The 27837-nt window shown below is 41.4% G+C and overlaps 1 protein-coding gene across 4 annotated transcripts in view; it reads left to right on the forward strand.

Annotated features, from left to right (window-relative positions):
• Window positions 1-27837, forward strand: part of LOC133636310 (triple functional domain protein-like) — a 144913-nt gene that overhangs the window by 76773 nt on the left and 40303 nt on the right. For 2 of the 4 annotated variants that reach the window (XM_062030179.1, XM_062030181.1), the window contains exons 18-39: window positions 1266-1461; window positions 4996-5162; window positions 5234-5353; window positions 5434-5625; window positions 9049-9198; window positions 9265-9379; window positions 13000-13115; window positions 13170-13292; window positions 13357-13551; window positions 15129-15244; window positions 15602-15668; window positions 15739-15848; window positions 18727-18796; window positions 18880-18969; window positions 19037-19129; window positions 19194-19305; window positions 19368-19558; window positions 19630-19731; window positions 23553-23582; window positions 26030-26172; window positions 26232-26331; window positions 26686-26929. In XM_062030179.1, coding sequence (XP_061886163.1) covers window positions 1266-1461; window positions 4996-5162; window positions 5234-5353; window positions 5434-5625; window positions 9049-9198; window positions 9265-9379; window positions 13000-13115; window positions 13170-13292; window positions 13357-13551; window positions 15129-15244; window positions 15602-15668; window positions 15739-15848; window positions 18727-18796; window positions 18880-18969; window positions 19037-19129; window positions 19194-19305; window positions 19368-19558; window positions 19630-19731; window positions 23553-23582; window positions 26030-26172; window positions 26232-26331; window positions 26686-26929 — 2842 coding nt within the window. The remainder of the gene's footprint in view (window positions 1-1265; window positions 1462-4995; window positions 5163-5233; window positions 5354-5433; window positions 5626-9048; window positions 9199-9264; window positions 9380-12999; window positions 13116-13169; window positions 13293-13356; window positions 13552-15128; window positions 15245-15601; window positions 15669-15738; window positions 15849-18726; window positions 18797-18879; window positions 18970-19036; window positions 19130-19193; window positions 19306-19367; window positions 19559-19629; window positions 19732-23552; window positions 23583-26029; window positions 26173-26231; window positions 26332-26685; window positions 26930-27837) is intronic. The other 2 variants (XM_062030183.1, XM_062030182.1) reach the window with 1 other exon arrangement.

The following is a 27837-nucleotide window of genomic DNA, read 5'->3' on the forward strand; positions in this document are numbered from 1 at the left end:
GAAACTTGTGGCCCTCCTTTAATGAGCCCACACTCCGAGTGTTGCAGACATAGGCTTTTCGAGCGACTCTATCGCTGCAGTAGACGCCAGGAAAGAAACACTGGCTGCGGAAGCTAGCTTTCCCATCAACTAAAAATACTCAGTAACTCCACGGTGACGTCTGGTGAGCGCACTGAGGAACTTGTAAAACTGAAACTATACAAAAAGAATGCCATTGTAACTTGATAATACTTACACAGACACTCATAAACGTGTTAGCATATTAGCTCATGCTAACGACGCTAGCGTCATTACATCACAATAGCACGTACAAATATGCATGAAAACATGCCTACAGACATCAAACACGGGACGGTGTAATTAATATAAACAGTTTTAGTTAATATTGTAAAAATGACAAAGTTTCCTTTGAGTGATGAATGAAGAATCCATACAAGTAGAAAAGTTATGGACGGCGAGAGGACTGAGCAGCACTCTGGTTGGAAAAAAGAAAAGCACTACCTGTAAATGGAAGGACAATGCAGCACCTGCAGTGAGCAGACTTGTCCAAAAGATAGCGCCATAAAACACCTTCTCGTTGTTTTTGCTTGTTTTTTTGTTTTGTTTTTTTAAAATTTTTATTATTACCGTCAGAGAAGAAAAATCCCTAAATTAGCCACACTGTGTTATAAGGTACAAAGTGTAGGAAACAGGTAGCAGCTTATAGTCCGGATTTCACGGTAAATGCCCTGTCAGATATTATAACTTATTTGGGGAGAACTACTGACCATGAGAGTAGTTTGTATTCTTAAATATAGAATATAGAAACATTATTGTGATTACTTATGGAGTATATTGTGAATAAATTGAGAACAGGAAGTGAACAAAAGTTTTAGCAACTGTTATGTAAAGGAAAAGGGGTAGGATTAAATAAGCTCTGCTTCTTCCTACTCTTTTTCGAACATGTTGAAAAGAGAAACTGGAAATTGTGATGTATCATGTTGTATGCTTGCATGTTCCAAATAAACTCAAACTCAAATGATAAGAAAAAAAGGGCTCCAGCAAAAATGTGACTTTTCTCATGTCAGGCAAACAGTTATTACGATCTACTTTACTGGTATCATATGTGTATATATTGTATCTGCTGATGCAGTTCTGTTGAAGTTGTGTAAAAAAAGAATAGCGATATAAGTCAAAATGCCAAATATTGATGCCAATCTCTGGTGTGTGTAATGTTGCTAGTTTGTCTTCTGTTGTTCAATGTCCGCATCTTGTTCCGCTCTCAGATTATCTCTGACCTGGAGACGTGGAACGAGGAGCTGACGGGTCAGATGAATGATTTCGACACTGAGGACCTGACAGTGGCCGAGCAGAGGCTGCAGCATCACGCCGACAAGGCCTTGACCATGAACAACCTCACCTTTGATGTCATCCACCAGGGACAGGAGCTGCTTCAATATGTCAATGAAGTCCAGGCGTCCGGTGAGTCGCCTGAACGCGCTCGGCCATTATTCATCAGGTAGTTTTAAGTAGGAGCTGGCCGAGCACACGGAGTTCAGTGTTGACGCTGCGGAGGTGTTTTGAGGGTCTGCTCCGGTCGGTGTTTGTGGAGAGTCGCCCACTCACCAGTCATGTTAAGTTCTTCTCAGTAGCTGCACAAGAAAAGGCTTACATCACACACAAGCTCCCTGATGTTAATGGTGGAAATAGTCTTTTAACATTCACAATGAATGGCCAAATTATTTCATGGGACAAACTGTATGAAAAATTAGCTGATGTCTCGTGTTTTAATTCTCAAACTTGTTTCACTAAGTAAAAAACACTTGGCTCCTCAAGTACCACCATAAAGACCAACATTGAAAGAGTGTAGCGTAGTAGGCCTAAAGATTCATTAGAAACAAGGCAGAGGTTTTATTACTTTTTTCAACATTTTGGCCACTGTAACATTGCACACATTTTGAACAGTAACAGTTTGAACATAGGAAAATAAAACACTGTACATATTACATACAATTTATTGCACATTTGTTAAATAAACATTGTAATAAAATAAATATAAATATGCAGTTTTTAAAGATTAAATGAAAATGTACTTAGAAGTTAAATAAAACCGTAATGTACCCAGAAGCACTTGCCAACTTAAGACAATTATTCACTGAATTTGTGCAATAACTCTTCATTTTCTTGTCATCTGTCACAAAGATATTTTGGACAGTATTTAATTTTTTAAATTTATTTATATTGTAGCAAACCTATGTTATTGTATGCTCCCCATGGAGTTTGACAAATGTTGTGTTTTCCCGTGGCATTAAAGGCATCATTGGTATGTGCCAATGTTGGTCTTTGTTGACATGTGTTCTGCATGTTGGTTGTCTGAGGTGGACAATGTGGGGAACACTGGTTTATCTGAGGTGGACAATGTGGGGAACACTGGTTTATCTGAGGTGGACAATGTGGGGAACACTGGTTTATCTGAGGTGGACAATGTGGGGAACATTGTGGTTTATCTGAGGTGGACAATGTGGGGAACACTGGTTTATCTGAGGTGGACAATGTGGGGAACACTGGTTTATCTGAGGTGGACAATGTGGGGAACATTGTGGTTTATCTGAGGTGGACAATGTGGGGAACACTGGTTTATCTGAGGTGGACAATGTGGGGAACACTGGTTTATCTGAGGTGGACAATGTGGGGAACACTGGTTTATCTGAGGTGGACAATGTGGGGAACATTGTGGTTTATCTGAGGTGGACAATGTGGGGAACACTGGTTTATCTGAGGTGGACAATGTGGGGAACACTGGTTTATCTGAGGTGGACAATGTGGGGAACACTGGTTTATCTGAGGTGGACAATGTGGGGAACATTGTGGTTTATCTGAGGTGGACAATGTGGGGAACACTGGTTTATCTGAGGTGGACAATGTGGGGAACATTGAGGTTTATCTGAGGTGGACAATGTGGGGAACACTGGTTTATCTGAGGTGGACAATGTGGGGAACATTGTGGTTTATCTGAGGTGGACAATGTGGGGAACACTGGTTTATCTGAGGTGGACAATGTGGGGAACACTGGTTTATCTGAGGTGGACAATGTGGGGAACACTGGTTTATCTGAGGTGGACAATGTGGGGAACACTGGTTTATCTGAGGTGGACAATGTGGGGAACACTGGTTTATCTGAGGTGGACAATGTGGGGAACACTGGTTTATCTGAGGTGGACAATGTGGGGAACACTGGTTTATCTGAGGTGGACAATGTGGGGAACACTGGTTTATCTGAGGTGGACAATGTGGGGAACACTGGTTTATCTGAGGTGGACAATGTGGGGAACACTGGTTTATCTGAGGTGGACAATGTGGGGAACACTGGTTTATCTGAGGTGGACAATGTGGGGAACATTGAGGTTTATCTGAGGTGGACAATGTGGGGAACATTGAGGTTTATCTGAGGTGGACAATGTGGGGAACACTGGTTTATCTGAGGTGGACAATGTGGGGAACATTGTGGTTTATCTGAGGTGGACAATGTGGGGAACACTGGTTTATCTGAGGTGGACAATGTGGGGAACATTGAGGTTTATCTGAGGTGGACAATGTGGGGAACACTGGTTTATCTGAGGTGGACAATGTGGGGAACACTGGTTTATCTGAGGTGGACAATGTGGGGAACATTGAGGTTTATCTGAGGTGGACAATGTGGGGAACATTGAGGTTTATCTGAGGTGGACAATGTGGGGAACACTGGTTTATCTGAGGTGGACAATGTGGGGAACATTGTGGTTTATCTGAGGTGGACAATGTGGGGAACACTGGTTTATCTGAGGTGGACAATGTGGGGAACACTGGTTTATCTGAGGTGGACAATGTGGGGAACACTGGTTTATCTGAGGTGGACAATGTGGGGAACACTGGTTTATCTGAGGTGGACAATGTGGGGAACATTGAGGTTTATCTGAGGTGGACAATGTGGGGAACACTGGTTTATCTGAGGTGGACAATGTGGGGAACATTGTGGTTTATCTGAGGTGGACAATGTGGGGAACACTGGTTTATCTGAGGTGGACAATGTGGGGAACACTGGTTTATCTGAGGTGGACAATGTGGGGAACACTGGTTTATCTGAGGTGGACAATGTGGGGAACACTGGTTTATCTGAGGTGGACAATGTGGGGAACATTGAGGTTTATCTGAGGTGGACAATGTGGGGAACATTGAGGTTTATCTGAGGTGGACAATGTGGGGAACATTGAGGTTTATCTGAGGTGGACAATGTGGGGAACATTGAGGTTTATCTGAGGTGGACAATGTGGGGAACACTGGTTTATCTGAGGTGGACAATGTGGGGAACATTGTGGTTTATCTGAGATGGACAATGTGGGGAACACTGGTTTATCTGAGGTGGACAATGTGGGGAACACTGGTTCATCTGAGGTGGACAATGTGGGGAACACTGGTTTATCTGAGGTGGACAATGTGGGGAACACTGGTTCATCTGAGGTGGACAATGTGGGGAACACTGGTTTATCTGAGGTGGACAATGTGGGGAACACTGGTTTATCTGAGGTGGACAATGTGGGGAACATTGAGGTTTATCTGAGGTGGACAATGTGGGGAACAATGGTTTATCTGAGGTGGACAATGTGGGGAACATTGAGGTTTATCTGAGGTGGACAATGTGGGGAACATTGTGGTTTATCTGAGGTGGACAATGTGGGGAACATTGTGGTTTATCTGAAACTTTGGCTTCCCATGCATGTTGAGTGACAGAAATGACGGCGTAAAACCATTCTATTTGTCTCTTATATTTTGGCCTCGACTTCGGCCTACAGTAGTCTGATTGTAACGACTTCCACTGAAGGCTGATAAACCTTTGGTAACGACTCGTGTCACGTCATTAAAATATTGAAGTGGTTCTTTGGCATACCACTCGATGGAGCCCGCCACACTTTGAGAATCACCGGTCCAGTGGGACACGTTGTAGTCCTCTATATGTCATGTGACCGTGTCCGTCCCCAGGTGTGGAGCTACTGTGCGACCGCGATGTGGACATGGCGACCCGCGTTCAGGACTTGCTGGAGTTCCTCCATGAGAAGCAGCAAGAGCTGGACCTGGCAGCAGAGCAGCACCGCAGGCACCTGGAGCAGTGCGTCCAGCTGAGACACCTGCAGGCCGAGGTCAAACAGGTAGGTGGAGGACACCTCAGACCTCTGACTTGTTTAGGGTTCCTGTTTTTCCATGTTCTTTGTTTGCACAGGTTCTTGGTTGGATTCGCAATGGCGAGTCAATGCTGAACGCAGGTGTGATCACAGCCAGCTCCCTGCAGGAAGCAGAGCAGCTTCAGAGGGAACATGAACAGTTCCAGCACGCCATCGAGGTTCATTCCATCCCTTCCTGTCTCCATCGTTGCCTAGTTATCCACTTTGTTCATCCCGACTCTCCACTTCCTGCCTGCAGAAGACCCACCAGAGTGCTCTGCAGGTTCAACAGAAAGCCGAGGCTCTGCTCCAGGCCAACCACTACGACATGGACCTGATCAGAGACTGTGCGGAGAGCGTGGCGTCCCACTGGCAGCAGCTCATGTTGAAGATGGAGGACCGGCTCAAACTGGTTAACGCCTCCGTGGCCTTCTACAAGACCTCGGAACAAGTAGGACAATCTTTCGATGTAATCATGCTCCCGATTGGAATTCATGCACAAGAATGTGTGTTTTCTCGTGAGGCTAATTGGTGAACTAAATACTGATATATTTTAGTCTACATGTTTCACGCTACAAACGACCAAATGTATGATTCAGGCAAGCAAGGGTGTCCAATTGATGATGCGTGGGCCACCCACGGAACATGCTTGTTTTTTTATGGCCCCGAAAAAAAGCATAAAAAATGGATAGATAGAGCTAGAGGTATCATGCATTGAGAAAAAGCTCATATAATAAAGAGCAAAAACACAAATATTAATCTTTCAATACATGAATAGCATTTATTTAGCCTTTTTATGAGACCAGTGGTTCTCATATTTTTTTCACCACCTCAGAAAAAGTTGTCTTATACCACGATAATGACCAGCATTAAAATACAGGTTATTTTAATGTATATTTCATATTTTTGGCCACCGTAACATTACACACAGTTTGAATAGTAACACTGTTTAAATTTGGGATAACACACTGTACTTTAATCACGTGATTCTTTGGTGTACCACTAGATGGAGCCCGCGGACCACTATTGGTACACGTACCACAGTTTGAGAATCCCTGTATTAGACCATTTAACCCTTGTGTGGTGTTCGGGTCTGTGGGACCCGTTTTCGATTTTTATTAAAAGAAAAATGATACAATTAATTAATTTTTCAAACTGAGACTCACTGGCTTTGGCTCATTTTCTGTGAAGAACATATATCAGAATACATATTTAATGAACACACACCATACACCCCCCCTACACATTTCTATTACATATAAGATGTCCGGGGCTAATAGAAGTGTGGAAATTGATGTTCTGTGTACCACACGCAAACACACACACACACACACACACACACACACACACATACATACACACACACACACACACACACACAGCAGGCCTAGACAGAGGGAGGACAGAGTGTAGGTACACAGAACATCAGAGGGTCAAATGTGCGACAAAATGAGAGCAGACAGTGTTGACAAACAATGTTGCAACCTTGTGTGGGAAGCGCAGGTGCAGAAACACAAAAGAAGAATCCCTGTGGGATGCAGAAACTGGCAGAGAAATTTCAATGCAACGTTCATATTGTTGTTACTCAGCCAGTGTTTGTGGGTCTTAGACTTAGACTTACTTTTTATTGTCATTCAAATTTGAACTTTACACTACAGATAAGAACGAAATTTCGTTGCATTAGCTCATGGTAGTGCAGGATAAAAAAACAATAAGGTGCAGATATAAATAAATAGATTACTGTACAGATAAATATATTGCACTTTTGCATATGCATCCACGTTTATGGATGTATGTTATATTGTCTTTATAGTCCAGCGAGTTAATCCATTTTTGGGCGGAATTGAGGAGATTATTATGATGCGTTCAAGAGTCTTACGGCCTGAGGGAAGAAGCTGTTACAGAACCTGGAGGTTCTGCTACGGAGGCTGCGGACCTCTTTCTAGAGTCCAGCAGTGAAAACAGTCCTTGGTGGGGGTGGGAGGAGTCTCTGCAGATTTTCTGAGCCCTGGTCAGGCAGCGGCTTTTTGCGATCTCCTGGATAGGAGGAAGAGGAGTCCTGATGATCTTTTCTGCCGTCCTCACCACTCTCTGGAGAGACTTCCAGTCTGAGGCACTGCAGGCTCCAGCCCAGACAGAGATGCTGTTGGTCAGCAGGTGGTCTCTATAGTGCCTCTGTAGAATGTGCTGAGAATGGGGGGAGGGAGCTGTGCTCTTTTCATCCCACGCAAAAAGTGCATGCGCTGCTGAGCTCTTTTTACAAGAGCTCCGGTGTGTAGGGACCAGGTCATATTGTCAGTTATCTGCACCCCCAGGAACTTGGTGCTGCTTATTATCTCCCTCGCTGTGCCGTTGATGAAGAGTGGAGCGTGGCTGGACTGGTGCTTCCTGAAGTCAACGATGATCTCCTTGGTCTTGTCGACGTTCAGGACCAGGTTGTTGGTTCTGCACCAGTCAACCAGATGTTTCACCTCCTCCCTGTAGTCCATGTCGTTGTTGTCACGGATGAGGCCCACTACTGTCGTGTCGTCCGCATACTTCACAATGTGGTTAGTAGTGGACCTGGCACAGCAGTCATGGGTCATCAACGTGGACTCAGGACGCAGCCCTGGGGGGAGCCGGTGCTCAGGGAGATGGCACTGGAGGTGTCGCCCACTCTCACAGATTGGGGTCTGTCTGTGAGGAAGTCAAGCAGCCAGTTGCATAGGGGGGTACTGAATCCAAGGTTTGCTCACCAAGTGCTGCGGGATGATGGTGTTAAATGCTGAGCTGAAGTCCAGGAACAACATCCGCACGTGTGTGTCCTTTCCTTCCAGATGTTCTAAGCTCAGGTGGAGTGCAGAGGAGAAGAGGAGATGGCGTCCTCTGTGGAGCGGTTAGGGTGATAAGCAAACTGGTATGGGTCGAATGTGGGGGGAAGTCTGGAGACAATGTATTCCTTTACCAGCCCCTCGAAGCACTTCATTACAGATGTTTTTTGGGATAAGGTAAACATCTGTTCAGTATTTTAACATAAAAGTGTTTGATTGTGAGGCATTAAAAGCCACAAAATGCAATGGGTCCATCAGACCCACAAACACTGGCTGAGTAACAACAATATGAACACCACACAAGGGTTAATTACAAATTACAGGATGACGTTGCGTAGTTTTAAATGGCGGTATCCAATTAATGACGTGCAGGCCGCTTTATTTTCTTCAAATATATAGATAATGTTTGTTTGTCGCAGGCCACATTGCGCTTCAAATGTTGTTTTTTCGTGTTTTTTAAAAGCATATCCTTGAACATTTTTGTCCCAAATCAAGCATTTTCAAGCAAAACATGGGGAAATGAACTACAACGATTTCAAATTACAGTAGAATTGGCCACGAAATGAAACCAAACCAATCAGATCACACTGTTCAGTATCGTGGTCACTGATAGGCTCAGCCTTAGGCAGAATTACTGTATTGGATTAAAAGAGTGTAAAAATGACTAAAGGGTATTATTTCATGTCTAGAGGGCTCTCATAATTTAGAAAAATGTATTTAGAAGGTAGTAAACATTTTTTTCATGTTCTAGCTATTGTATTTATAAAGAATGATTCCTACTTGATTTATTGCAGTCATGTTCGGAAGCGTTTAACAGCGATAAACACGGGCTTACTGTGTTTTACCACAAATGACATGATGTCACGTTCACCATGTTTTACCTAACATGAGTAATTGTGATTTCAATATTGATGAAAATAAACGGGATTATTATTTGGGCCATAACCGTGCAGCTCTAATTGGATGTTGCCTCCAGCCATGGTATAAAAACCATGTTGCCTCGGAGAAGTTTCCCCTCCATTTACACGGAGCGTGACGCCAACTACCCATTGTGTTCCCTGCAGGTGTGCAGTGTGCTGGAAAGCTTGGAGCAGGAGTACAAGAGGGAGGAGGACTGGTGTGGAGGTGCAGACAAGCTGGGCCCCAACTGTGAAACGGATCACGTGACCCCCATGATCAGTAAACACCTGGAGCAGAAGGAAGCCTTCCTCAAGGTGAGCGCCACACAATACCTCACCCCAATGCATTGAAACAAAGTTCACAACTGTGCTTCCAATCAGGCCTGCACTCTGGCCAGGAGAAACGCTGACGTCTTCCTCAAGTACATGCACCGGAACAGCGTCAACATGCCGGGAATGCTGAGTCACGTCAAAGCGCCGGAGCAGCAAGTTAAAAGTGAGTTTGGGGATATATTAGAATGAGAACAAAGCCAAAGTACACTCCAAACAATCCAACTTTATTCATATGGCACTTTTCATACACGGGCGAGTGGCAAACACAAAGTGCTGAACACAAGAAGAGAACACATGCAATAACCAAACATGGCATGGCACTGAGGATTGAGGAAAAGTACAATTAACGCCACCTAAAAATAGTATGAACCATTTGATGAAATATATGTAACAATAAAATATAAATAATACATTAATAAGTTAATAAAAACACAACGCTGAGAGAATAGTAGTATTAATAATAGCAATAAACAGAGTTAAATATGATCAATAAAACGTCTGATTAAAAATGTGTGTCTTTAGCCTTTCTTTTTAAAAAAATTCAACAGTCTGCAGTTCTGATGCTCTCTGGCAGGCTGTTCCACAGGTGGGCCATGCTGGCTAAATGCTGCCTCACCGTGGGTCTTTGTTTTGATATATGATAAAGATATCTATATATTATACGATTTGCAGACGACACAAATATATTCTACAGTAGTGATGACTATAATGAGCTCATAAATACAGTAAACACATAACTAAACATAGTAAAAAAATGGATGGACACAAATAAATTATCTTTGAATATAAATAAAACTAAGATAGTGATGTTTGGAAATCGCAACATAATGTCTGAACAGAAAATAAGTATTGATTGTACCCTAATTGAAATGGTAAATGAAAATACATTTTTGGGAGTAATAATTGATAGTAAACTATCATGGAAACCTCATGTCAGACACATTAAAACAAAAATCTCCAAAAGCCTCTCAATTATAAACAAAGCAAAACTATACCTCAATGAAAATGCACTCTGTACTCTATACTGCACCTTGGTACTCCCATACCTTACATACTGTGTTGAAGTATGGGGGAATACTTACCACAACACAATTCATCCTCTGATCATATTACAGAAAAGAGCAGTGCGGATCATTCACAACGTTGGTTATTTGAACATACTCATAATCTGTTTATGCAATCAAAGTTGCTCAAATTGGATGACCTTGTTAAATATAATACATTAATAATCTTATATAAAGCATTTAACAAATTATTGCCCCCTAATCTACAACGTTTTTTTATAAGACGAGTGCAGGCTCATAACTTTAGAGGCTTTGGATATTTCTTATTGCCGAGAGCTCAAACCACTTGTAAACGTTTTTGTGTGTCTGTATGCGGAGTAAAACTATGTTGTTGTGTGTCTGTATGCGGAGTAAAACTATGTTTGTGTGTCTGTATGCGGAGTAAAACTATGTTTTTGTGTGTTTGTATGCGGAGTAAAACTATGTTTGTGTGTCTGTATGCGGAGTAAAACTATGTTTGTGTGTCTGTATGCGGAGTAAAACTATGTTTGTGTGTCTGTATGCGGAGTAAAACTATGGAACAAAGTGGACTTACAACACAAGCAATGCCAAACTATTAATCGATTTAAACTATTATACAAACATGGGGTCTGGTTCAAATATAGAGATGAGGGTCTTTAATTTGACCTGCTGCTATACTCTGTCTCAAAGTGTTAACATGTGCTCAATGTTTCCTTACCATTATTGCTATGTTGTCTATTACCATTATTGCTATGTTGTCTATTACCATTGTTGGTATATTCATTATCCCTACATTGTTGATACAAATGATTGTTACAGTGTAATAATTATTGTTACCTGTGGTAATGCCACTATGATACAACGTCTGTATTATAATCCTTGAACAAAGTAAGAGTGAAAGTCATGTGAATAATCACTGAATGGAGAACTGGGGGTGGGATTAAATAAGTTATCTTCTTCCCACTCCCTTTCAGGCAAAACTGGACAATCATGCATTACATACTATACATTACCTTTTACACTATATTCATTTATATTATTATGTGTTGTCAACTTTGTACTGTTTTATGTCATTGCCTGAAATAAATAAATAAATAAATGGAAAAAAAGGGGGAAAAATGAAGATAAAAGACCAGTGCCAGAGGACCGCAGGATCCGCAAGGGTTGATACAGTAAAAGCAGGTGAGGCGGATTAAGGCCATTAAGACATTTAAAAACTAATAATAAAACTTTGAAATGTACCCTCAAGCGAACGGGGAGCCAATGCAGCGACTTTCAAACTGGTGTAATGTGCTCCCGCCCTCTGGTCCTCGTCAGCACGTGTGGAGCTGAGTTTTGCAATAATGGAAGGGTTTTGACATGCTTTGTGGGAAGACCAGAGAGCAAGGCATTATAGTTGTCTAAAGGACAGGAAACCAGAGCATGCACTAGCACCTGCTGAGAGACAAACACTGGCTATGTTCTTAAGATGGACTATTTTTATTTTGTGAGATCTTGTAATTTTGGTAGAAGTTCCTTCTTTTGGCCCTCAGGGCCTGTTCCTCAAACCTGTTTGTCCTGGTTGAGCTGTAGGAAGTTGACTGCCATCCATGTCTACAAAGGTTCCTGGCAATGTGTGTCATCAGCAGGGATGATGTTTGATAAGAAATGATCGAGTTCGAGCCTAATATCGAATCCTCTTATCGAACCGATTCCTTATCGATTCTCTTATGGAGTCCAAATAGGTTGTTGTATATGGAAAAAAACACAATATTTGGTTTAACAAATCACTTCACATTCTCTACTACTCGCTATTATAGTATTACCATGTCTGAGTTATTGTGCAGAAATGTGGGGAAATAACTACAAATGTGCGCTTAACCGTGTTAAAAAAAGATCAATTAGACTGATACATAATGTTGGATACAGAGAACATACAAACACTTTATTTATTGAGTCAAAAATATTAAAGTTCGATGATTTGGTAAAACTGCAAACAGCTAAAATGATGTGGAATGGATGAAGTAAAGAAGTTAAAGATTGTACTGATATGATCCAGTTTAAGAGGTTGTTCAAGGTTGTATCAGACACATACAAAAAGGCTGACGTTAACGTTACCGTTAGCCACTGACAATGCTTAGGTAATGTTAGTCTAGCTAACACTACTGCGGTCCTGGTTGACATAAGAAGTAACGTTACTACAAGTTAGCAGATATGGAAGTTAACCGGCAACAGTTAACGTTAGTTACTCACCGACGTCACCGCCACTGTAGCTGGGACTTGGGCAGCTGGCAGAAGAAGAGGGGCGTTCTTCGTCGTCTTTGCCGCTGCTTCAACACGTGTCGAAGACACAACATGCTTGTTGTGCTTCCCCCCTTACACGAGAGTGAAGCCTGGTAATAATTGCATATTGCTGCTTTCTCGTTTTTTGGGGTGAAATGAAGCCATGCCCTGGAGCGCTTTTTCCGGTCCATTTTTTCCTGCTTTCCCCATCTGCGCCTAATGACTGAGCTACGTGACGTCATTTCTTGTGATGTCCCACGGGGCATTTCTTGTCGGGACGGGATTCGTTCCCAGGGATTCGAATGAAGAACCAACTCTTTTTCTTTACAATAGTGGTCTCGATAACGGGTACCGGTTCTCAAAAAGGGATTCGAGTCCGTTCTTTTCTTATCGAACAATCGGGAAAACCGGTTTCGAGCATCATCCCTAGTCATCAACCTAACTATGACGTGTCTCCTAATGAGGGAGCTAAAGAAGCGTTTGTTGTTGTGCACAGACATCCTCAATGAGCTGCTGCAAAGAGAAAATCGTGTCCTCCACTTCTGGACCATGAGAAAGCGGCGTCTGGACCAATGTCAGCAATATGTGGTGTTTGAACGCAGTGCTAAACAGGTAAAAGGAGCATCTTCCTGCTGTGCTTTTGTGATCTCACGCAAACATTTGCAGGCCCTGGAGTGGATTCATGACACGGGCGAGTTTTACCTGTCCACACACACCTCCACTGGCTCAAGTATCCACCACACGCAGGAGCTGCTGAAGGAGCACGAGGACTTCCACATCACCGCCAAGGTTGGTCGCACAGACGCACGCTTGTGTGCACGCATGGAACGCCTTTGCTTTCCCTCCCCTGCAGCAAACCAAGGAGCGCGTCAAGCTGCTCATCCAGCTGGCCGACGGTTTCTGCGACAAAGGTCACAGTCACGCGGGAGAGATCAAAAAGTGGGTGACGGCCGTGGACAAACGCTACAGAGACTTCTCCCTGCGAATGGACAAGTATCGCTGCAGCTTGGAGAAAGCCTTGGGCATCTCCTCTGACTCCAACAAGGCTGTAAGTGTGCATTTATTACACTCTCCTGGTAATCAGAGCTCCAAACCAACATGCTGAACCCTCAGAAGTATGATTGGGTGCTGAATCCTCAAAAAAAGGTACAGGACAACCCTCCAATTCCAGGGTTTATTGCCACACTTCCTCAGCCTGCACAAGCAACACTTGGGGCCTGTGTTACACACAGCGTGTGCAAACTATCAAATAGTGTGTACTATTAGTGAATGTGTTGTGTACAAATGAAAGGTGGCAGGAATTGCCTTTTTTAAACGAGAGCTTTACCATGGATACACTCTTTTACCGCACATTGATGTTGTCATGCTCCTACCTGCGGCATTTCGCTATGTTACATTTACCACTTGTTATGGGCACTTCAGAAGCAGTCGTGCAGTCAATCTGCATTCGCTGCATTTTTATTACCCCGAGAAATGCGAAACTGATAATGGAAACACCCATATTTCCAAAAACCTCTCAAATATCACATTTTTATGCTCTCATGAGGTGGTTTTACAGACGTTTCAGTATTGAAGTCTGTTGCAAAAGCATGATGGAACCACTTTTTACAGGGCACCTAAACATGGAACAGCTGATGCAGGACAACTAGGGTCGTCTTGCTCTCGTTTCTGGTCGGCCGGGGGAAGCGAGGCGGTCCCTTCCTGGCAATAGAGGCCGACCCGCATGCCCGAACAATGTCGAGGGGGCCCTTGAATCCACAATTGGTCTGTGAATCCCTCGTTCACAATTCTCTACCAAAATCCCTTATTGGTGGCCGCTGCCATTCGCAATTGTCCAAAACCATGCAATCACAAAGCCTCCATCTTCCCCAGAGTGGAATCTTGCGGGACGAGAATTACGGCTCATGACGCAAAACACCCTTTAATGGAAACACCAACAAGTTGAAAATGTGCTTTGTCAAAATTTTTTGGAAATATCGCTTTTTTTTTTACGAAAAACTACAATGGAAACACAGCTAATGACACCTTTTTTTTTACTGCTAAAGGTGCATGGGCTGCACGTATTCCACTCAAAACACAAAAAACGCATACTTCAAGAAGTTTTTTTCATACAAGAAATATTCTAATATATATTTTATGTGAAATAAACTTCATTAAATAATATTTAAGGACACCAAAACGCATCAATTGAATTTGTTTTAATCAACCCCTTAAGTCAGATATAAAATGATGTAACTGAATAGACAACGTGTTTAATATTTTTAATTTCTGGCCGTCCAAAATGTTGACACACAGACGGAGGATTCTGGTCTGATCCTGTGTGGAGCTGTCAGTTTGCACTTCCTTCTCACACGGGCTAAATAGTGCTCGCAGAACCGTGATGAGCCTTAGTCTGCTCACTTAACACATGCAATCCACTTTGCCCACGTTCTGTAGATCAGCTTTGCGCGTGCTTGCAGCTTTGCACGTGTTTTGGTAGACTCACACCTTTACTAAATCAGTGTTGCTTGTGCACGCTGAGTGGCAATAAACACTATCATTGGAGTGCTGTCCTGTACCTTTTGTTTCATTATCATGGTGCCAGCTTGAACAAAATAAAGGACTTCACCTTTCTCTGGCTTTCAGAGTAAGGATCTCCAGTTGGACATCATTCCAGCCACAGCTCCAGGGTCAGAGGTCAAGCTGAGGGATGCCGCCCACGAGCTCAATGAGGAGAAACGCAAGTCTGCTCGCAGAAAAGAGTACGTGGCTCATTTTTTAACTGCAACATATTGATAAATGTATATTGGATCATGGTGGATAAGTCAGTGCAAAGGCACGTGGTTCCTAATGCATTGGCATGATTGAAGCGTCTTGCCTGGCCTCTCCTTTGCTTGCTCAGCACACGCGCCAGTCAAGCACCATCAGCTCACAGGAGAGGAAGTGTGTGTCATTTTAACGAGCTGCACAAATCACTGTCATGACGCCCATCATCTGTAACGTGTTTTATAGCCTGTGAAAGTCTTACAGTAAACAAAAACATGCATTATCCATTCAAGTAAATGGGAGAGGCTGGCAGGTGATGATTTAACATTACAGTCAATCATGTATTTGTTTAGGTTCATCATGGCCGAGCTGATTCAGACAGAAAAGACCTACGTGCGCGACCTCCGAGAGTGCATGGACGTACGTTTCACTCTTATTGACATGCTTTTTCATACTGCAAGGAACCCAACTTCCCTTTTCTGTATTGCAGACATACCTGTGGGAGATGACCAGCGGGGTGGAGGAGATCCCGCCAGGAATCATCAATAAGGAGCTCATCATCTTTGGGAACATGCAGGACCTTTATGAATTCCACCATAAGTGAGCATCAGCAGAGCAACTCTCCTGTGCATGTTTTTATTGTTACAGCTCCCTCTGGTGGCCCTCTGGAGCCATGACCTCCTAATAATATTTACACACAAGCTTTACAGCAGGGGTGCTCATTACGCGGTCGATCACGGTGGGTGTGTCAGTCGATCCCCAGCCAGGCATTAAAAAAATAGTCCTAAAAATGAGCGATCATAAATCTTCACTCTGACGTCACTTGATTGACATTCACGGCACCTCGAGGGTCTTGTGAGATGACTCTGGCTGCTGCCAGATCATTATTAAGAAAAAATGACCGACAGGAAGGCGAGAAAGACTTTTTATTTCAACAGACTCTGGCGCCGTACCTGTCGTCAAAACTCCAAAGACTGACTGCACAGTTGCACAATAAAAGCGCTGCTTCATCCTGCCTGCGCTAACAAAATAAGAGTCTCAGAAAGCTGGCGTGCACAAGCTAGTAAGCTACGGAGTTTGCCGCCAATGTATTTCTTGTAAAGTGTATACAAAGGAGTATGGAAGCTGGACAAATAAGATGGCAAAAAGCAGGCACTTTCATGTGGTATTGGACAGAAAGGAGGACTTTTTTTCTCCTCCTTTTGAAAATGAGGATGTTATCAGCACTACTGTCTGATTCCTATCAATGCAAGTCATCACAATCAGGTAATACACCAACTTATATTCTTGTCTTCATGAAAGAAAGGAATCTATATGTGTTAAACATGCTTGCATTAACTTTAAACACCTTTAACTTGTTAACAATAGTAACTATATGTGTTAAACATGCTTGTATTATCTTTAAACACCTTTAACTTGTTAACAATATTAACTATATGTGTTAAACATGCTTGCATTATCTTTAAACACCTTTAACATGTTAACAATATTAACTATATGTTTTAAACATTCTTGTATTATCATTAAACACCTTTAACTTGTTAACAATATTAACTATATGTGTTAAACATGCTTGCATTATCTTTAAACACCTTTAACATGTTAACAATATTAACTATATGTTTTAAACATTCTTGTATTATCATTAAACACCTTTAACTTGTTAACAATATTAACTATATGTGTTAAACATGCTTGCATTATCTTTAAACACCTTTAACATGTTAACAATATTAACTATATGTATTAAACATTCTTGTATTATCATTAAACACCTTTAATTTATTAACTATATGTGTTAAACATGCTTGCATTATCATTAAACACCTTTAACTTGTTGACAAAAACATATATTTCATAAATAAGTAAATATAAATTATATATATGAATGAGGTAGATCCCCGCGTCTTGATCAATTGAAAAGTAGCTCGCCTGCAGAAAAAGTGTGAGCACCCCTGCTTTAGAGAGAGGGTGATGTCCTCCTGAGAATCAGCGTTCTCTGCAGTGGCCATTAGTGTTTTGCATAACATGGCTATTTTTTCCCCAAACGTGTAACTTGTGTCGCAATCACGCCAATTCATGGAAATGTAATCAATCCCTGCACATTTTGGCCAATTAGCATCATTTTTACCAGTCTAATTTGTCTCTGAGCGGCATTGAAACGTAAACTGTCTAATCCAAACTTATGTTTGTTCCTTGTGGAGGCGAAGCAGGAACAACAACGTGTAACTATATATCAACTCTTTATTGATCAAACCACACAATTGTTGTCCTCCCGCGTAGCTCAGACCTACTTCCTGTTCCTGTCTACAGCGCTAAGCCTTGTGGGTAGTGTTTATCCTAGTTGACATGTATTTACATATTTAACATTAATTTATTCATTTTTATTTATAAATGGTTGATTTATATAGGCTAGTAAGGTAAAGTTTTGTACCTGACAAGTTTCGGCCTTCATCAGAGGTGTCACGTGACGTCATCTGTGACGTGTTATATGGATTGTTCAGGTGGGATGGATAGACATCCAGACGACAGGGGGCGCCCCGCCCTACCCCCGGCACACACCAGGGGACACCGCCATCCCACCACTTCAGGTAGGATGGAACAATCCATATAACACGTCACAGATGACGTCACGCTAACATCACGTGACACCTGATGAAGGCTGCAGAAGCAAGATAGTCGAAACTTGTCAGGTACAAAACTTTGCCTTACTAGCCTATATAAATCAACCATTTATAAATACACATTAGTAGGCTAAATGAACCTTTTCAGCATATTAATTTATTCAGGGTAAGAAAATTAAGAACATATTTTAATTTGCAATGCTGACCAAGCAAAGAGGCAGCATTTACATGTTAGAGATGTTGAAGTTTGATAATAATTTCTTGTCGTCTATCATTGAACAACAAAAATGATCCCTATATATCACTCTCAACAGTTGACAAATTCTCTTAACGTGCCGGGGTAAAAATTATTGGAACACAAATTAATGTACAAGATGGACAAACACTTTTAAAGCGTACTTGAGGACAACAGAGCAGGTGTTTGTCTGTAATTATAAATAATAACTAATATTAGTTATGAGTACAGTAATTTGACAATGAGTTATGAGTCTGTACTTTTAAGTCTGCGATGTAGAAAATAAGTTAAATATCAATAAGGTATTAGTTTTCCAATTGCTGTTGAAATCCTGTGCTTTTTGAGACTAATGTTACAAGAAACACTGAAAATATTGATTACAACTTCAGAAAGTCACAGGTCGATTAAATGCTATTTAAAAAATAAAATAAAAAAGCCTCAAAACATGCAGCAATTTTTGGAAAAAACTGCCCTGAATTAGACATTTTCTATTTTTTTTCTATTTCTTTAGAAATAGACCAAAAAGAAATGTCCACTGCAGAGGGCGCTGGCTCTCAGGAGGTTATATCAAGATTGTACACCTTTTTTAAACTTCTTTCAAATGTCCTCTCCTTCATAGCATCTTCCTCAAAGAGCTGGAGAAATACGAACAGCTGCCAGAGGATGTCGGCCATTGCTTTGTAACATGGGTATTTATCACTGTCTCAATAACTCAATACTGATCTCTTATCCTCAGAATATTAAAAACAAATCTTTGGTTTGTTCTTTCCAGGCTGATAAGTTCCAGATGTACGTGAATTACTGCAAGAACAAGCCCGACTCCACTCAGCTCATCCTGGAGCATGCTGGGAACTATTTTGATGTAAGGAAATGAAACTACATGATGTAACTTTGTATTCAATAATCTAACTGTCTGGGGGAATGAACAGGAAATTCAGCAGAGGCACCGCCTGGCCAACTCCATCTCGTCCTACCTGATTAAGCCCGTGCAGAGAATCACTAAATATCAGCTCCTGCTAAAGGTAAGAAATCTCAGTGTTGAGGTGACCTTTTTTAATGCTGTTTATTTTTTGGATGTTATTTTAGGAGCTGCTGACGTGCTGTGAAGAAGGCAAAGGTGAGATCAAGGACGGCCTAGAGGTGATGCTCAGCGTACCCAAAAAAGCCAACGACGCCATGCACCTCTCCATGCTGGAAGGTGACTCAGAAGAAGATCTTCCGTTCTCTCTTCGGGTCTTCATTTGTCTACGTTCTCTCCAGGTTTTGATGAAAACATCGAGTCTCAAGGGGAGCTGATCCTCCAGGACTCCTTCCAGGTGTGGGATCCTAAGACGCTTATCCGCAAAGGCCGAGAGCGCCACCTCTTCCTCTTTGAGATGTCTCTGGTCTTTAGCAAGGAGGTGAAGGACTCCAACGGCAGGAGCAAATATATCTACAAGAGCAAACTCTTTGTGAGTGCAGCTTAATACCCCCTGACAATATTTTCTTACATGTACTGATTATTAGCCCTCGCTCTGTGTAGACCTCAGAGTTAGGGGTGACGGAACATGTCGAGGGAGACCCATGCAAGTTTGCTCTATGGGTGGGACGCACCCCCACCTCAGACAACAAGATCGTGCTTAAGGTAATTTTACTACTTCACTCCTCTTTTCCTGAGAAAACCTTGAAGGTTCGACTGATACGGGTTGAAAAGCTCTGTAGGATTATCTAAGGGCCTGATCTACTGAATCCTAAATAGCGTGTGCAAACTATAAAATTACATGTACTATTTAGGGGTGTCTCATTACAACCTTTTCACTTCCGATACGATGCCGATGTTGGAGCCTTGAGTATTGGTTGGTATTGATATTAATCAGATACGATATCGGCACGAGTCATACTTTGTAGTGTGGCATGTTGGAAAAAGTTTGATCAAGTGAAATTACCATATTTTTTCCGACTATGAAGCGCACCAATTTTAGAAGGAAAACATGTTTTCCCTTACGTTAGCTGCAGATATATATGTTGTGAAGTTAGTTATTTATTAAATGTTTATTGACATACCTGAATTGTTTCCAAACGGTGTGTGTAACACGGCAGTAAAACGGCTGATCAAACAAAACAGAAGTCATGGTCATGGATCCACTAGCTGCGCAAGCTAGCTCTTCAATCAGCTAAACAGACTCAATAACTCCACGGTGACGTTTGGGTCAATTTACTGAAACAATACAAAATGAAAAATGGGTTATACTTGTATAACCCATTTTTAACCAAAATGAAACTGAAACAATACAAAAATAGTGCCATTGTAAGTTAATAATACTAACACAGACACTCCTAAACGTGTTAGCATCGTAAAGAATTGTATTTGCCACGCTGGGCTGGAGGCTTCAGTTTCAGATGCTGGAACAACCTTGTTGTTCTGATGCCTTTTTAAAAACAAACTTTGCAGTCACTTGTTGCCGCAACACTTTTCTTTTCCTGGGAACAAACGTCTCGCTCTTGTTGGCGTTGGCATTAGTAATGGGACGGCACAATCTACGGAAGCTGCTGAGGGGCAAAAAGTATGCTGGAGCAAGAGGGGGGGAAAATCGATATTTCGCATTTTTAAATCGTTTGCAAAAAAACTGTAATATATCAATAAAATGTATATATCGCCAAGGCCTATTGTTTAAATTGACAAATGTGCTGTTTTACACCGCAATACTTTTCAATGATTATTACGTATGTCTAACTTGTGCGCTATGTTGTGTAGCTGCTAGTAGCCTAGCATGTTTACCTTTTTGTAAATGATTTAGTAAAATAGAATAAATTGTGTGCTTATTGGAGGACATTTAGATGTTAACTATCTGTGTAGCTTTGCACACGTTGCAGGACTACTTGTATCTTAAGTGCTTATATCAGATATTTTACATGCAAGTCGGTATCATTTTTTTGCTAATATTGGACTAATATATGATATCGTGTATTGCAGATGATCTAGTAAAACAACCGTTGTTTTTGGTGCAATAATGCCAAGAACACCAATTATGCACCCCATAATTATGCAGTAAGTTTTTTTCATCCAGGAGAGGCGTTAATATATTTCCTATACAAAAAATGACCGGCATTTAAAAAATAAAAAAAACGCCTGCATTGTTTTCAAAGATAGAACTGCTGGACAGATGTGTCTAATATTTGTATTTTTGACAGAAATATGTCAATGGTCAACATGAGCACAGAAGATTGTCCCTCCATTGTCTGTCCTTCTGACAGCGGCGCAGCTTTTTGTGCATAACTGTGCCAGTTTTCGCGCATATATTGTACGTGCTAAATGAAGACGCAAAAGACTTTCATTGCGAGTGCTCAATGATTATATTTGCTAGTGTGGCCTTTCCTAATAATTAGCATAGTCATGAAGACAGACGCCTTAACTGGATTGTGCTCGCTACTTTGCTCAATTGAGAGACAGAATCAGAAATATTTTAATAATCCCCGAGGGGAAATTAAGATTTTCAGCACAATCCCATTCAAGAGCAGACAAACATTACAGGGAGACAGAACAGGATCAAACATTACAGGGAGACAGAACAGGATCAAACATTACAGGGAGACAGAACAGGATCAAACATTACAGGGACACAGAACAGGATCAAACATTACAGGGAGACAGAACAGGATCAAACATTACAGGGAGACAGAACAGGATCAAACATTACAGGGAGACAGAACAGGATCAAACATTGCAGGGAGACAGAACAGGATCGCAGACGGCTCTGCCAACTTCCGGCGCCCCTTACAAAAAAGGTGACAAACAGGTAAACGCTGTAGAGGGTGAGAAATAATCCTCTACACATGAGCTTAATAGATCAGTTTTGCGGAGGCTTTTAAGTTTGCACGTGTCTTCATACACGCAAGCCTTTAGTAGATGAACAAAAAAGCAGTCACTGATGAATACTGAGTAGTGTGTTGAAACCCTACATCAGTCAAGCCCAGGTTTTCTCTCCATATCACTTTCTGTCACTCTATAATGTCTGCTTTGGTTGCATGAGCTGCTTCTAGTGGGCCAGTCAACATCCACACCTCTGCTTTCTTAGCACCTGCACACATTTGGGCTTGTCTGTATATCTGGGACTGTGTTTTCCCTCTCAAGTCTCTCTGTGGGATGACAAGCTTCCACCAACACTTGTTTACCATCATGGCTGCATGTCCTTGTTTATAGCGATCCACCAATATGGTTTTTTCAGGGTCGATACCGATTATCAGTAGTCAAGCAGGCCGAAAGCCGATTTTTGGAGCCCATATTCATTTACAGTAAAAGTTACTTAAACATGTACAGTATACGTCAGTAAACAGCTGGACAAGGCTTTAAAGTTGTTTTTTAACATTATTTAGGAAACGTCAGACCAGTAGGGACATAATGTTTCATGTTGTGGTTAATTTAGCAGCAAAAAACATCACAAACACCTTTATTTATTACGTGTGTTTAAGAGGACCATCAACATTTGCATTTCAAAATATGGGAAATGTCCTGAAAATGTGTAAAAAAAAAAAATCACAACAAGTTGCCATTTTTTCAATTTGATACAATTTTACATTGAAAGGTTTCCTCTGAAATATTGCCAACATTGAAATAGATTGTAGCCTCTTCCATGTAGCTTCTAGGCATCATTTCTTCCTGGATGTCACAGGAAGTCTGAGTACGCTGCTTCTTTTTCTGAACTTTGAATTACACAAAGTTTGGCAGCGATATCTTTTCTGTTGTCTTGATGTCCATCCGTCTCTGTCGCCTTATTTGATTTAATGACGGAACATGAAACTGGCCACACTCCGAGTGCCACGGACGCAGGCTTGATTGTTGCAGAGGTAAAAACAAACAAAACAGAACCGGTAAGAGGGACAAAAAGTGTTTTGGAAGTTTTGAAAGCTAAGCAGAAGAGATTTACTGTGTACAAGCGACCAACATTGCATGAGGAAGAGAAGAACAAAAGAACTTTTCTCATACATACTGGTATTATATTTGTATATAATTGTATCTCCTGATGTACTGCAGTTGTAGTTGATATACGTCAAAATGCCAAATATCTACCCGGCTGATAATCGGTCGATCTCCAGTTATTTGCTCACCTAACTTTTTAACAATTTGACCTACGTACTCTTAAACCTCCTCCTTCCTGTTTACTAAGTGGCCAAGTTTTGTGTCAGCATCTGGAAGAGCCCAGCACCGCGTCGACTGAATAATACATGCTAATTGCTCAGCTAACGGCTAACAAGCGGTCCTGTGTTATGTGCGCTGTAAGCAAAATGTGTCTCATCACTAACTACACATGTTCCGTCCATCACACGCCCATAATTGGGCTACTCTGTCCAGGCAGATAATTGGTGTTGTGTGCGTTTTTATCATGCCAGTCCATGCCTAGAAAATGTCCTGTACCTCTTCTACAAACAAACCAGTGAAATTGTCTATCTCATATTTCAAATTCAAAGCTAAGTCAGGGATCCAAACATGGAGCGATGGTGAGTACATAAAGTCCAACAACACAGCCCTCGGTGGTTTCTCACAAGTCTGAAAGTCAAAAGCTCTTCTCAAGTGGGTTTTCACTCTGTCACTAAAAGCTGCTTAATACAGTAAATACTCTCATAGATTAGATCTGGAGTGTTTTCATTGAGGGCCACACTGCAGTTATGGCTAACACTGATATAATGAATATAAATGTACCGTAATTTCCGGACTATAAGCCGCACCTGACTATAAGCCGCACCAGCTAAATTTAGGGGAAAATACAGATTGCTCCATATATAAGCCGCACCCGACTATAAGCCGCAGGGTTTTGATGTGTAATTAGCGTAGTATATAGGGGTTCCTGCTACCACGGAGGGGATTGTCGGGACAGAGATGAATGTTTGGGAACGCAAAGCGTCCCATTTATTAACTATAAATCTTTCAATCATTCAATCAAACTTTCACATCTTTGACATGGCGAACAGCATTCGTGCAGAGTACAAATAATACAACGCTGCAAAGTAATACAAAGTGCTCGCCTGTACGTTATCAAAATAACCAGCCTACCGGTATATGAAAAGTCAGTCTTTAATCATTGTGTCATCGTCTTCCTCCTGCGTACTAAAACCACCGAAATCCTCTTCGTCAGTGTCGGAGAAGAACAGGCCGTATATAAGCCGCACCGTTGTATAAGCCGCAGTGACCAGAACGAGAGGAAAAAGTAGCGGCTTATAATCCGGAAATTACGGTACATGGATTTGCCTCAAATGATTGCACAATTGCGATACTTTTTTTGTATCTAATGAAATATTTAACTATTAATTGCCTTTTTGTGTTTTTTACGTACACTAAAAAAAACAATGGATTTTACGGTAAAAAAACAAACTGGCAGATCAGTTGCCAGAATTTTACCGTTGGTATTTACAGCCTAAAAAACACTACCACTTTTTAATGGTAAAATCTATTGTTTTTACAGTGGATCAATGTTACGGTACTATATAAAGGATGTATGTATATAAATATATATATATTATTTTTATTGTTTTCTACGATCAAATTGGCGACTGAGCTGCCATTTTTTTTGTACTGTAAAAACTACTGTCATATTTACAATTTAATGGATAACTTGCTTGAAATGTGTGATAATGTGATACTTGCTGCATTTTTAGAAACAGTATTTTAAAAGATATGCAGTACATGCATTTTCTTCTGTCAAAATGGAAAAGACGAATACATTTACCGTAATTTCCGGACTATAAGCCGCTACTTTTTCCCCTCGTTCTGGTCCCTGCAGCTTATACAAGGGTGCGGCTTATTTACGATCTGTTTTTCTCCGACACCGACAAAGAGGATTTCAGTGGTTTTAGTACGCAGGAGGAAGATGATGACACAATGATTAAAGACTGACTTTTCATATACCGGTAGGCTGGTTATTTTGATAACGTACAGGCGAGCACTTTGTATTACTTTGCACCGTTGTATTATTTGTACTCTGCACGAATGCTGTTCGCCATGTCAAAGATGTGAAAGTTTGATTGAATGATTGAAAGATTTATTGTTAATAAATGGGACGCTTTGCGTTCCCAAACAGTCATCTCTGTCCCGACAATCCCCTCCGTGGTAGCAGGAACCCCTATATACTACGCTAATTACACATCTAAACCCTGCGGCTTATAGTCGGGTGCGGCTTATATATGGAGAAATCTGTATTTTCCCCTAAATGTAGCTGGTGCGGCTTATAGTCAGGTGCGGCTTATAGTCCGGAAATTACGGTAGTAAGAAAAGACAGGTATTTTATTGACAACACATTTTTCAGAGTTTGATACCTGTGGACTATATAAAGTGAAAACTTTTTATTTAGGACTATTTATTTGACTTTGGTACTGTTTTGTAGTGAAAACCTAGCTTTCTTTGACCACGTGGTCCTTTATTGGACAACACAGCAGCAACAGAGCAATGCTGTAAGGAGCAAACTGATGAGTTGGCATGAATACTGCTGATTGTACACAATGCTACGGCGAATGGAGCACGCATGATGGATGCTGATCACTCGTCACACTGCAAATACAGCCTTGAATTAACCCCACAAGATACTTGCAAAAAATAATCAGGAGGTTACTTACAGCCGCAACAATGATTGGACACTTTCAGGTGAATTGAATTGGGCCTTTTTTGTCCTATATACTGTATTAAGTAATAAGAATATAACACCTGTTATAAAGTGATGCGTTATGTAATTTTGCATAAAGCAAAAGTAAAAATGACTGAATACTATGTTTTGTTTATTCAGTATAATTCTTAAAAAGAATCTTATAAAGTACTGGAACTGCTGTGGGGGGGAAATGTTCTCCCAGTCAAAAAGAGGTGCCCAGTTTGTTCATTCAGACTTGTGGGAAGCACAAAGTGAAATCATTATTCCAGATTAGAGTTTGCAAATATTAAGCTTTGACTTTCATCCCAGGCGTCCAACATTGAGAACAAGCAGGACTGGATTAAGCACATCAGGGAGGTGATCCAGGAGCGCACCATCCACCTGAGGGGGGCGCTCAAGGAGCCCATTCATATTCCCAAAGCCAGCACAGCCAAGCACCACAAGGGCCGCAGGTAACTTTGTCCCCCAGAACCAGGCCGTGTTGAGTGGAAATAACCTGCTTGTGTTCCAGGGACGGAGAGGATCTTGACAGTCAAGGCGAAGGCAGCAGCCAACCAGACACCATCTCGCTAGCCTCTCGCACCTCCCAGAACACACTGGACAGTGACAAGGTAACACCACCTCCCATCACCATCACTCTTAGAGCACCACAGTCGGTCCACCGTTTTGAGAAGGGACTAAAAAGCCACCTTTTTAGCAAAGCTTTTATCTCATTTCTCTGCCTTCTTGACTGCTGGCCTATCTGTTTTATCCAGTGCTTTCATGTTGTCATTTCCATTGTTATCTATGTTTCTGTTTTATCTAGTGTTTATCATGTTTTTATTTCTATTAAAAATGTGTATTTATATTCTATATATTCTACTTTGAGATTTGAACAAATGTAAAGTGTGTTACAAATGTAATTCATTATTATTATTATTATTATTGTTCTGTCACTCACCCGCTTCCTGCTCTCCACCACGCAGCTCTCCGGCGGCTGCGAGCTGACGGTGGTGATCCACGACTTCATGGCGAGCAACAGCAACGAGCTGACGGTGCGCCGCGGCCAGACCGTTGAGGTTCTGGAGCGCTGCCACGACAAGCCCGACTGGTGCCTGGTGAGGACCACCGACCGCTCCCCCGCCCAGGAGGGCTTGGTGCTTTGCTCCATGCTCTGCATCGCGCACTCCCGCTCCTCCATGGAGATGGAGGGGATCTTCAACCACAAAGGTAAGACGCACAATTTGTAATGAATAACGAGTATTTGTTTTACAAACATTTTTGTACCTAAAATGACAAAGCAACACTGGAACTAAGGAGCAAAATGGTGTCATTGAAAAGCTTCTAACATGCCATTTTTCAACCTATCTAAACCACAGCTGTCAAACTTGTTGTCATTGAGGGCCACATGGGAGTTCTGGCTGCTCTCCGAGGGCCACTTTTTACAGTGAATCAGTATGAATGTCCTCATCACATTATTACACATTTCCCTATTATTATTTTTTTACATACACAATTCTTGCTTTTGAAGTCAGAAGAACAAGCAAAATATGTTTGGATTATATGTTAATACAGGGGTGTCCAAACTTTTTCACCAAGGGCCACATACTAAAAAGTCAAATTTAGCAGGGGTCATTTTGATATGCTTTTATTTTCTAAAACAGACATTACCTATATATTCAAAAACAAAACTTAGTGTCAGCTTTGTGTTATGGGGGCAAAGTTTACTATTATTATTACATGGGTAAAAAACAACAGTAAGATTTTTTTTTTTAAAGAGGTTTAAAAAAAGCGGAGATTTTGATTTATAATATTATAATAGTACACTTTGTCACTTATAACACAATGCTGACCCTATTTTTTGTCTTTATATATATATATATATATATGTATGCATATAATGTCGGGGTTTGTTTTGTTTTCACAAAATAAAACCATTTCAAGATGTCCCCCACATACTTTGACTTTTCAGTATGCGACTCTTAGAGGAAAAAGTTTGGACACCACTGAGTTATTACTATCGAATGTTCAGCTTTTTACTCATACATCACAAATGATATGTATATATATTTTTTCTTACTGTTTATTATCCAAAAGCATGCTTGAGCTGCACGCCGCACTTTGGACACCACTTTGTT

This window comes from Entelurus aequoreus, linkage group LG20 (assembly GCF_033978785.1).
Source record: "Entelurus aequoreus isolate RoL-2023_Sb linkage group LG20, RoL_Eaeq_v1.1, whole genome shotgun sequence".
In the NCBI taxonomy this organism is placed as follows: domain Eukaryota; kingdom Metazoa; phylum Chordata; class Actinopteri; order Syngnathiformes; family Syngnathidae; genus Entelurus; species Entelurus aequoreus.